Source organism: Corapipo altera, unplaced genomic scaffold (genome assembly GCF_003945725.1).
Source record: "Corapipo altera isolate COAL_440 unplaced genomic scaffold, ASM394572v1 76, whole genome shotgun sequence".
NCBI classification, from domain to species: Eukaryota; Metazoa; Chordata; class Aves; order Passeriformes; family Pipridae; genus Corapipo; species Corapipo altera.
This window is the reverse complement of record NW_020884964.1, coordinates 1,023,187-1,035,465: the sequence shown is the minus strand read 5'-3', so window position 1 is coordinate 1,035,465 and position 12,279 is coordinate 1,023,187. Positions and strand designations below refer to the sequence as shown.

Below are 12,279 nucleotides of genomic sequence, written 5' to 3'. Positions count from 1 at the left end.
AAAGGAAAGGAAAGGAAAGGAAAGGAAAGGAAAGGAAAAAAAGAAAAAAGAAAAAAAGAAAAAAGAAAAAAAGAAAAAAAGAAAAAAAGAAAAAAAGAAAAGAGAAAAGAAAAGAAATAAGAAAGGAAAGGAAATCTGACTCCATCTTTTGGGAAGTTTCATTTCCAGGGCACGGAGCAGAGTGGGACAATGTCTACTCCTCTTTTGGGAGATGCTGATTTAATGAATGTGGCAGCTATTGTGTGTGCTTGGGAGCCTCCCAGACGTTTTTCTTCTGCTGATATTTTCTTTTCTTTTCTGCTTTAATGAGTGTTTCAGTAATTGACTTGATGATTTCTGTTTAATTAGCACATTTTGGAGGAATGATCAAAAAAATAATAAGATAAAGTAATCAGACAAGCATAGTGCAGAGGAATAATAGCTCCTTTGTGGGGCTAATTGGAGTGGACAGTCCATCGGCTAGTTTGGGGCTCCTCACAGTTGGATATTCCCAGCCTAGCTGTGCCTTGTGCCCAGAGATTCCAAGCACCCATATAGACTCAGCTTTGGTAGTCATTTCAATTAGCTTTAATGAGCTGTGAATGAGCACCAAGGAGAACCGAGTCTGGACCTGACCTGTTTTGCCATTGCCCAGATTTTGCGGAAGGCTGTGGAAGCAAACAAGACCTATGGCAGGTGCAGGGCCCTGGGTACCACCAGGAAGAGCATCTCCAGGGAGGGCTGTGTCCCAGCTTATACATCCTGTATAGGACAAGAGGGGGTTGCCCACAGGCGTGTGAGATGGGCAGGTAAATGGTACTAGAAAGCAACAAGTGTGGAGGAAGCAAAAGGAGCGAAAGCAGAAAGCACCAGCTGAAGGAGTAGCCAGAAAGCAGAGCTGCAGCTGTTGTGCCTACTCCATTTGGGTTTCTTCCTGAACACTCTGTCCCTCCTGTTCCCATCCATACATAAGGGTTTACACCTCTGGGACAGGTGGTAGTCTCCTCCCTAGGAACAGGAACAGGGCTTTCCATGGGCTACGTTACCTATAGCTCCTGGAGATACGTGGGGTGAGTGAGCTGTCCTTGCTCACCAACCGCCAGTCATACCTTCATTCGAGGTTGTAGGTGTAGCACCTTGATGGCCATTTGTTTGCCCTGTGTTGGCTAGGAATTAATTAGGAGATGGGCTCCAGGCTGCTGTGACAGCTGTCTGCGTGCGGCACTTCCCAGCAGTTTGATTAAATCTGCGACACTCCAGATGTGAGCGCCCTGTGCATTGGCACATGGTTTGCTCTTAAACTCCACTTAAACTGTGACTGCTCTTCTGGTTTTAATCAAAGGCAAATGCCTTAAGACAGAAATCTGTGCGGAGGAATTAATAGGGATGTCTCTAGGGCATGCAGAGTGGGACATGGAAAGGGATCCCCTGTGCCAAATTAGGGCTGAAAACACACTTGCAGTAAGCTTGGCTGGCGATGCTACAGAACTAAGCAGGTGGTGTGAATGGCCAGCTGTGGCTGTGCTGACCCTCCAAACCTTTTGCTTCACCCACATTAAGTTGAGCTAGAAATGAAGCACTTCTCACAGCCTGGCAGTATAGCAACCACAGGCTTCCTCATTCATTTAACCTGTCTATGCTGCCTGCCCCTGCAAATCCATCACCCCAAAATGGAGGATACTTGGCAATTACGTATGTCTCCTCCTAACTGGCCAGAAGTGCACACACAATCCACCACTCAGCCCTGGCAGCAGCCTGAGGAAAGTCTCGTTGCCCACATTTTGGGGAGGAAGCACACCTGTAACTCAGAGGTGGGGATTTAGCCTTGCAAAACACGGACATGATTGGCTGCAACACACCTGTCTTTCCTCCCTTCTCCCGTAGTTATGGGCTGTTTCTCAGTTCCTTTTCATCCATGTATCAGAGGCAACATTTTCACAACATCCCCATATACCCAGCAGGACACAGAGGAGGTGGAAGAAAAGCCCTTTTCCTTCTGTCCATGCTTATCAAGGCTCCTACCCCCGCCAAATTGCCTGTGTTGCCATCACCTGGCTGCTTACCCTGCTGCGCTCCACTTCTGGGCCACCCTACACCCATGCAAGGTCCATCACGGCCACCAGCAGGCTGGCTGAGCTTGCCCTACACAGCAGGCACCCAAGGGCTGTGGCTTCAACATCATCCCTGGGGGCTAGGCTCCAACCTGCTCCTGTGCTGGTTTGCCAGGAGCTGATGCAGGTGTGTGGTATGGAGCTGGCAGGGAGCACCAGGCTGTGACTAGTGGTGCAGGTCCAATGGACAAGTGTGCAGCAAGAGCTGGGCTTTTGGAGATGGATTCCCCATCCAGCCTGGAGCACAGGAGCCTCTTCCACCCCAAGCTGCCTGAAACTGTCATATGGTCCTTTATTATTGACCTGATTCATATCTAAACCAGGGAGGTGAAAGCTGTCTTATCCCATTACTAATCCCCTAAACCAGGCCCTTCAATACCTTTTCCTTGCTACCCCCTCCTCATTGCTACAGCAGGTGGTTGCAGTGCCACATCCTTCTGGGGCTTTCCCTGAGCTTCATATCCCTACAAAGACAGGGACTCAAAAAAACCCACCAGCCACTGGCTCAGGAGCCATCCTCAGCTGAAGAGGGTCTGCCAAAATGTTGCAAGGACTTGCAAGGCTTGTTCCTCGTATCTGAGGGGGACAGATTCAGGCACCTATCCCATCATATGTGGCATCCATCCCATAGGGTGATACAGGTCATAGCAGGTGTCTGACATGGTGGTGGAGCGGCCACAGGGAGGAGGGGATTGTTCAGGGACTGTCCCACCTCTCTGTGTGCCTAGGACTGCAGGGTGCAGCAGGGATCAGAGAGCAGGGGATGGGGGTGCAGCACCAGCTGCAGGTAGCACTCACCCCTGGGACATGGGACTGCATCGAGGGTGGGGTGCCGTGGCCTTGGGCTGCTCTGGTAGAGGCCCATGGAGATTCTGGGTGCTGGGGAACCCTCAGGCTGCTGGGCTGGCTGGCACAGGCACCCTGCCCACAGGCAAACCCCAGGGAAATTAGAGCAAGGGGCGATGTTTGATGTTCTGCTCTTTAAGCGATTAATAATCTTTTGGCGTCGGAGAATCAGCTGAAAATCTTCCCTGGAAAATAATGAGCAGAGAAACATTTACTGATTAGTCTAATCCCAGCTAATCCTATCTGATGAGCATATATCAAGATATCCTTTAACTGATTTATTGTCCAAAGGACCAGTGGAGATGCCCCTCTTCACCACGGCTGGGGGAGCCAGTGATGGCAGCAGGTGTGTCCCCCCGCCCCATCCCACAGCCCTGTCCCAGGATCTGGTGCATCACCATCCCCTGTGGCACAGCCCTGGTTACCCTCCGCCCCGGGCAGCAGCGCCATATCCAGGCCACCTCGCCAGCGTGGGGAGATTTAATCGCTATTTCCATCTCAGCATCTATCGGCTTTCTCTTGGGTTTGAGCTTTTATGTTTCATAAACTGATTAGGAGCAATTATATGTGCTTTATCCCCAAACTTTCCAAATGCCAAGGCCATATGCATATTTAAGGCTTCATCATCTCTCCCAACAGCTCAGCCTCAATGTAAACTGCTGAAATCAAGCTGATTCTGGGACAACATCAAAAATTAGGGTTTTAACCACTAATATCTGCTTGAACAGGAAATTTGTTGTGGGTGGTGGCCGGATTATGGCTTCTAATTACTGTGGCAGATCCTCCCTGCCTAGCAGTGAAAGTCTCCTATTCCAGCAAAACTGAAGCAAAACCACTCTGGAGAAGTGAAGGTGCCCAAGGGGACCCTGGGGTGCTCTGTGCCTGGGCCTGGAGCAGCCCTGGGTGGCATTGCCTCAAGATCCCTGCATCCTGAGCACATGGGGACCCCAAACTGGTGGTTTTGGAAGTGTGACAACCCCACACTTCCCATTCTCCGCACACCCATTTGCCTTTCTTTGGTGCCAAGCATGATGGTCTAGAGGGTCCCCCCCGCCAGCCCCCAGCGCCGGCCACGGCAATTATCCTAAATGAAAGTTATTGTTCTACTAATCCCAGGAACAGCTTGCGAGGGGAGATTTGGGTCTTTCTTTAATAATGCAAAGTTAATGCGGAGTCCCCTCGTAATTATCTTTATCAGAAGGACCCTCAGTTAATCTGACCATCCAACGAAGGCCTGGATCAGGCAGCCCGTGTAAGCCGGTTGTAAATCATTTCCATCAACAGATGAAAGGAAGGGGGGAAAAAAATTGCAGCCCAGGTGCAAGAATCTGGGAGCAAAAGGGAGCACAGAGGCCAGGCACCTTGAGGTGGCCCTGGCCCTGGTAACAAGACACCTGAGGTCATGGAGGGTCCTGCTCCATAACCCCTGGTTCTTCCCATCTCTGTCTTTGGGGTGTTGAGCCCGGTGGAACGTCCCATCTGGGAAGTGGGGCCGAAGCGTCATGGCGTGGGATGGGGATACTGGGCACAGCAGTGCCAGGACCTGGAAGAGGGGATATGAGGACATAGGGACATAGCAGGGGGTTCCTGGAAGAAGACCGGGGGAGGGAACCCATGGGAATGTGAGGGGGATTTATGGGTGACCGGGCCGGGACCCCACAGGCCCTGAGGGGCGTCCCGGGGAGGGACTGAGCGGGACCGCAGGGGACCCGGTAAGGGGATGGTGAGGACCAAGGGGCGGGGGCCGAGGGGAGCGGAGGGAGGGACGGCGGGAGGGGGCGACGGGGGGTCGGGGGAGGGGCGCGGGGCCCGTGCAGGCGGGGAGGGGGCAGGGGCCGTTAATCCGTGGATTGGGAGCGCCCCCCCGCCGGCCCGGGGTGTGATTGGAGCCGGGGCCGGCGGCGGGACGATAAAAAGGGCGGCGGGCGGCGGTGCCCGCTCCGGACCGGGCTAGACGGCGGCGGCGATGCCGGGCCGAGCGGAGCCGTCGGGGGGACGCGCGGCGGCGGGGCCGGTGGCGGTGCCCGTACCGGTGGCACCCGGGGCGGCGGCGCGGCCGGGAGGCGCAGGGCTGCGGTCCAAGGGCTTCGCCATCACCGACCTGCTGGGGCTGGAAGCCGAGCTGCAGCCGCCCCCCGGGCCCACTCCCGCTGCCACCGCCGGTGGCTACGAGGGCGGCGGGGCGCTGGGGCTGGGGTTAGGGCTGCTCTGTGGCCTGGGGGGGCCGGGCGCCCCGTGCCTGCTGCCCGCCCCTCTGCCGCTTCTGCCCGCCCGCGGCCCCCGCCCGCCCCCCGGGCCACCTCCTGCCGCCCGCCGCCACAAGGAGAACATCTCCGGTGAGCGGGAGCGGGATCGGGGGTGGCCGCTCAGGCGCGCACGGGGATCCCCGTCCGGAGCCGCTGCCGGGGCTGCCTTGCACTGCGGCCGCAGCCAAGCATCCTCCCCCCGGTCCGCGATCGGCTCCCGTGCTCCCCGTCCCGACCCTCCGGCAAGGATGGGCTCCCACCCCCTGCCCCGGGATGGCATCACCGGTGTGGCGCCCCGGGCTCGGCTGTGGGAGGGGACCCCTCCCTGCCCCGGGCCCACTCCCTGCGGGCGGCTGGAGCCGCGTTTGGGGAGCTGGGTTTGGTCCCTCCGCTCTCGACGGGAACGTGACTCTTCCCCTCCCGCATGCTGCTGCCAGATGAGGACAGCCTGTCTGGGGACGCCAGCGACATGAAGATGTCCACCTCCCAGATCAAGAGGAAGAAACGCCGGCACAGGTAGAGCCCGGGAGCCCGGCTGTCCCCGTTCTCACCTCCTCGCTGCTGCCACCATCCTCCCGCTGTTCCTCTGATCCTCAGGCTAGGGCGGTGGGTATCCCCAAGGGAGGAAAAAGGAGGGCTGCAGCAGAGGTGCGGGGAGGATTTTCTGGAGGAAAACCTCAGCGTAGGGGGGGCTGCCAGCCCCACTGCTTGCGTCTGGACTGTGTCACAGGATGCTCTCCCCTCGGCAGGACGGTGTTCACAGCTCACCAGCTGGAGGAGCTGGAGAAGGCTTTCAATGAAGCGCACTACCCTGACGTCTATGCCCGGGAGATGCTGGCCATGAAGACAGAGTTGCCAGAGGACAGGATACAGGTAGGTGGCAGCGATGGTCCTCTCCGTCCCATGAAGTCTGCGGGCTGTCTCTTCTGCTCTGTGGCAGTGAGTGCAGGTGGTAGAAATGTGGTGGCAATTAAATGTTTCAGGGTGCCTGGGGGGCAGCTCAGCTTCTGCCCACTGGCATTGAACAGCCTCCAAATGGACATACAGAACTAGGGGACTGAGCTGGCCCCAGCAGCTGCTCCCTGCTGGCAGCTTGGCTCTATCCTCCCACTCAGGCAGGAGTTGAGAGCAATTCAGGAGCTGCTGGGCCAGGCTGTGTCCCACTAGCTTGCTCACTAGCTTGTCCCTTTGAGGGACATATGGCATTTCAGGGCCTGATCCTGCTCCACTGTGGAGCAGCTCATTGGCTTAAGAATGGGATGATGGTCTGGGCAGCAGCCCAGTTATATCTGCATCCCTCAAGCCTTCAAACACAAGAAGGGGGTATGGAGAGGGATCTGAGCACCCTCTGTCATCACTGGTCACTACATTATGGAGCCCTTTTCCTGAAGAGGTTGGTGCTCCGTGGATGAGGCAAAGAGGCCCTGTGGGTAGGCACAGTGGAGGGTGACTTTGGCTGGAATCACCCTCCTGTGTCACGATCAACCTAGTGTTAACATGTGCTCCCTCTCCTCCCCTTCCTCCCCTCTCTGACACCCATGTGTGTGCCCTCCCTCGCACTCTTCCCCATACATCACCCTGGCTGCCCTCCCGGTGCCGCCTGCGTGTCCGCATTCACACACCCAAACCCCTCCATGCACCTCCATGGCTGCCCTTTTGCCCTGGATGCACATTCCCCTGTGCCCACTGGGCCCTGGACACCTGGCCATGGGGACTGTCTCCTCCCCAATCCCACCCCTCCGTGCTCTCCTGGCTATTACCCCTGAAGGTTTGGTTTCAGAACCGAAGAGCCAAGTGGCGGAAGCGGGAGAAGTGCTGGGGCCGGAGCAGCGTGATGGCCGAGTATGGCCTCTACGGGGCCATGGTGAGGCATTCCATCCCTCTGCCTGAGTCCATCATCAACTCTGCCAAGAGTGGGCTGGTGGGATCCTGCGCCCCATGGCTGCTGGGTGAGTGGGACCGTGGGGCTGGGGGGGGTTAGGGTGCAGCTGTGGAGTGAACAGCCCTTCTTCTTTCATATGGCTGTCTTTGCCTTTTCCCAGAAAAGAACAGGGTCTCGACCCTGAGCTGGACGCTGCCAAGTGTCCTGGGTTTTCCACTCCCTCCTTGCAAAGAACAACTAGGAAAACCTTTTACTGCTGTGTCAGACAGGTGCCTGCATGTGGCTAGGTATTGCTTTGCAGTGCTAGCAGGCAGCATGGGAGTTGCAAGGTGTCTAAGAAGTCATCATTCCCCCCCAAGCTGAAGATAACGTTAATGCTACCTTAGAGCTACCCTCTGCTCATACACAGTCAAAATCAGGGATGAGCCATTACACCACCCCTCTCCTTGTACTGCAAGGGGAGGTATGGACTAACTTTGCCACATCCATTCTCTTGGGCTGCAGAGAGCAGGTGGCAGGGCTCTGGGTCAGGAAAGGCTGGTAGCTAGAGAGAGTTTTCCCTAGGATGCAAGTGAGAACTTGAAGGAAGCAGCAGGAGTGCAGGAAGTGATGATGAGCAGTCCCAGGCAGAAATAAGCAACCAGCACCCTTGCCTTTGCTCTCTCCCCTCTGCAAGGCATGCACAAAAAATCCATGGAGGTAAGCAGGAAGGCAGAGAGCCAAGAGAAGCTGGCAGATGGCTGGCGAACGGAGCAGGAGGAGGAGGAACTCAAAGAGAAGCAGGCCAGTTCCCAGAGGGGCTCCGACAAGCTTGGCCCTGCAAAAGACTCAGAGGACACAGCCATCGACCTCTCCAGGACAGCCAAGCACGAGAAGAGGGGTGTACTGAGGCAGTGCATCAACGGGACACCCCCCCCAGAGCAGAACGACAGGGACCACTGAGCTTGGGCTGCCCTGGAGGAGGCCAGACCTCACAGAGTCCTGGCAAGATAATAATATTTATTCATTTATTGATATATATATTTTTTCTTAAATAATGGAACTTCTATCTGAATTCAGGGCATTTTAAAACTGAGCACACACATCCCCTTGTCCCCTCACTTTCAAGCTGTTCACTTCTCAGCAGAGCCAGGGTGGAGGGTGGGAGAAGTGTCCCAGCAGGGCCAAGAGCAGTGCGAAAATGGGACTGCATTATGGTCAGCACGGACTGCTGCTGGAGAAGAGCCACTCTTTCCTTCTGGGCTGTGACCACTTCCCCGGCTAGCCAGGAGCACAAAGAGGAGCAACGCAATGGGAGTCGCTCCCTCCCAACACGCAGGTGCAAAGATGGTGCAGGAGTTTACAGACGTCTTCTCCAAGCACAGCGCCCACGTGCCAGTCCTTCCACGCTGAACACGCAATTCTTCCACCTCGAGGATAAGCAGGGTTTTTAAACACTGTAGGGTTCATCCTCAAGCTGGTGTAACCTGAGGATGTATAAACACTCAGGTTTACACTTTCTGAGGATCTGGCCTGCCAATGCAGCCTTATCACTGGATTTACACTGTGTAGCTTCCTTAACTCATATTTGGGAGAAGGGGGTAAAGACATTTTTGTTTATGCAATGATTTTGTACACTCTTGAATGTTACCTGCAACACTATGCATAATAGAACAGACCTTTTTGAAAAGCAAGCCATAGTACCCCAGAGCAATTAAACAATTTTGTGAATTGTCAGAAGAAGATATTTTGTAATTGTCTGTAAAAAATGTTAATGTCAGAGCTGTTTCTTGGTCGCCCCATATTTGTGTCTAAAAGCACTTTAGTGATCTGGATTTTTGAATGTGGCTCTTCCTGTATTGTCCACCATTTATTTATTACACATCCATAAATAAAATTGTGGTGTATCTTTGGTTTTCATTCTCTGCATTGCAATTTATACCTTCCTTTGGCACATCTTGTGGCAGTTACTGAACTGGCCCGTGCACATGCCGTGACAGCTCTCCTGGAACACCTCCAGTTTCATCTGCCAGCCAAAACATAACGGAAAATTATCAAAAGGTTTTATTAAAATCTGAGTAATTCCAATTTGGAAAGTTTCCTAATACAGCTCGGGGTGCGTGGCCACGTAATGATGCTGTCACCTGTTCCTGCCTCTGCTGCTGGGCCTGGCTCCCTACACACAAGCTGTGCTGCACAGGGGGAGAGCGGAGGGACAATTGCTGGGAAGAGCAGAGCAGTAAGTGGCATGTGCAGATTTCCCACCTTTCACCTCCACTGCTTGGCCAGACCTTACCGGGGTAACATATGCATGGCAAACACAAGCTTTTGCTTCACAGCAAAAAAAATGTTTGCTGGGGGGGCTGTGGGGAGCACGGTTCAGGAAAGGACCAGCCAGGGCTTATTGCAGCAGCAATTAGGCTCACCGAGAGCCGAGACTTAACACATTGGAGGCCTAATCCTGCCTGAGCAGCATCTGCAACCCTTTTATTTGGGCTGTGCCATGCTGGCACTGGATGCTTGCAATCTTTTTTTTTTTTTTTCTCTGCCTGCGTGCAGATGGCCTGGCTCTTTGCCTTGTGCTGGGTCCAGTGCAGTGCTGTGAGAGCAAGCATGTCACCACAACAACTGCTACAAGGGGAGACACTGTAGTTCCAGCCCTATGCAGGGTGCGGACAACTCTCCTGGTAGTGCCTTGTAGGCTCCCAGCTCTCACTACACCACATGCTGTGAAGGGGGAGCCAAGGGAACAGCTGCTGGCCCAAGGCACTTTTTCATGTGCTGGGAAGTAACTGTGGGGGTGCACACACTGGTGGATGACAGTGACTGCCCAGGTTCAGTTCCTGGTGGCAAGGCAATCCTGGGGACAATCCTTGGAGTAGGTAGTCACTTGCCTCTTAGCTGCCTGTGCTAAACCTTGCAGGGAAGTGCTCCATGTCACTGTGGTTGGAGCTGCAACAGGAGTAGGGCAGCATATTCTTGTTGTTGCTTCAGATTTGACCCATGCTGGGGTTACTGGCAGCCAAACCCAGCCACGGCTCTTGCCAGTGCTGGTTCAGGCCTGACAGTGCAACAGAAGAAACCCTGATTTAAGGCAGTAGCTGCCACTTGCACACATCTCCACTGCTGCAGTGGGGTTGCCTATATGAGACCCAGGAGCAGTCTTGGTGACCACATCAGGGCCTGGCTGCCATGAGTGTCCCTCTGTCAGGGGCCCTGGGGGTCCCTCAGCCACAAATGATGGGCTTGTTCAGGTGAGAGATCCTTCCCATGTGGCTCAGGCAAAAGGAGTCAATAAATTCAAAGCCAGTGTTCAGAAGCCAGAGCTGCCGCAGCCTCACCTCAGTTCATCTGGGCTGCCACCTGCCCTGGCACATGCAGATTTTTTCACTGCACAAACTAGCCAGGGACTTACAGGATCTGCCAAAACAATCATGGAAGAAGGGATGAGGAAAGGGGAAAAGAAATAAAATGCTACTATTTGGCATCTCTTGGCTTGGAAGCTGACTGTCAGGCATGCACGTCTAGGGGTTGCAAGGAGGTGTCCCCTTGATGGACCCAGAACAGAGAAGGCTGCAGGGCTGCCTTTGCGGAAGCATGTTCATGGTGACACTTCTTAGAAGTCTTAATTTCTAACTGGCATTTTGTTTCTCCGGATCCTCTCAAATCGCTGCCTGGATTTTCAGGGAGGTTAGAAAGTGAGCGCGAACGTTTTGTAAGCGCTCCCTCGTGTGGAGAGGGGCGGTGGGACACGGCGAGCAGCCCAGGAACGCCTAAAGGCTGGCTGCAGCCCTAGAGGCAACTGGAACACTCACTTCTTCCCCTTATTCCCACAGACCCCTGTCTAGCTGTGAGGCGACACACAGGGGTGTCTGGATCCACAGTTACAGAATCCTACGGGGTTTGCGTTTCTTTACTCACATCTTGTATCACCAGCAGACACTTTGTATAACAAGCAGCATCTTACCCAGAGCAAGCTGGATTCTGGCTGAGGGAACAGGCACTAATCAGAGGCTCTGACTTTGTCTCCAGACTGCTCCAGGCATAGGCCAACTGTGTCCTGGGGTGTATCAGGCACAGCATCACCAGCTGGTCGAGGGAGGTGATTGTCTCGTGTTACTCTGCACTGGTGTGGCCTCACCTCGAGGGCTGTGTGCAGTTTTGGGCTGTGTGCAGTTTTGGTCACCACAATATAGGAAAGATATTAAAGCTATTAGAGAGCACCCAAAGGAGGGCTACGAAGATTGTGAAGGTTCTAGAGGGGAAGCCATAAGAGGAAGGCTGAGGTCACTTGGTCTGTTCAGCCTGAAGATGAGGAGACTGAGGAGAAACCTCATTGCAATCTGCAGTTTCCTCACAAGGGAAAGCAGAGCGGCAGGCACCGATCTTTTCTCTGTGGTGACCAGTGACAGGACCCGAGGGAATGGTTGTGCATCTGTGTCAGGGGAGGTTTAGGTTGGATATTAGGAAAAGGTTTTCCACCCAGAGGGTGGTTGGGTGCTGAAACAGGCTTCACAGGAGTGGTCCCAGTACTAAGCCTGAGAGAGTTCAAGGAGTGTTTGGACAATGCTCTCAGGCATTCTCTGTAATTACTGGGGTTGTCCTGTGCACGGGCAGAAACAGGACTTTGATGATCTTGATGTGTCCCTTCCAACTCAGGATATTCTATGATTCTATGATTTCCAAGGTTAGTTCAGCACTAGCACCAATACAAGTGCATTCTTCTAAGCCAAAGGCACGTATTCAGCCCACAACGTCTCACGAGGCTCGCACTGGCGAGGGCACCCTGCTCTGCCCTGAGTGCCAATTCTCTCCAACTCCACACTGCTGCTGTGAGACTCGCGGGAGCGGGGAGTGGCGGAGCAGCAAAAGCCTCGCCCGCCCCTTTGGCCCCATTCTCCCTTTCTCCCACCTCCCGCAGCCTGTGGCTGCAGACCTGCGGGAGCCTGGGGAGGACGGGGCCAGCGTCACGGAGTGTCGCTGCCACGGACGCGGCTCGGAGAAGGTGTAGGAGCGGAGCCGCTCGGGCGCGCTGCACAGCTCTCAGCCTCCAGAGCCGCTCTGCGCCGCCGCTCTGTGGCCTCGGCGGGGCGGGCGGCCGCCGGGCTCCGCCCCGGCCCGCCCCCGGCTCCGTGCCCGCGGCGCGATGGCGGTGGCGGTGCTGCGGCCGCTGGACGCGCCGCGGGCAGAGCGGGGTCGCGCCGAGCCGCTCTGGCGGCAGAGAGCTGTCGCACAG

General features: G+C 55.0%; 2 protein-coding genes across 2 annotated transcripts in view; both read left to right on the top strand.

Moving 5' to 3' along the window:
- The window catches only part of PEX6 (peroxisomal biogenesis factor 6), a gene marked incomplete at its 5' end in the record, with an annotated part of 34,682 nt that overhangs the window by 5,454 nt on the left and 16,949 nt on the right, over positions 1-12,279 (top strand). The window lies entirely within an intron of this gene.
- VSX1 (visual system homeobox 1) lies at positions 4,903-9,134 on the top strand. Its single transcript, XM_027664630.1, has 5 exons — positions 4,903-5,272; positions 5,620-5,698; positions 5,932-6,055; positions 6,951-7,131; positions 7,741-9,134. The coding sequence occupies exons 1-5, from the start codon at positions 4,903-4,905 to the stop codon at positions 8,004-8,006; spliced, it is 1,020 nt and encodes a 339-aa protein (XP_027520431.1). The 3' UTR covers positions 8,007-9,134.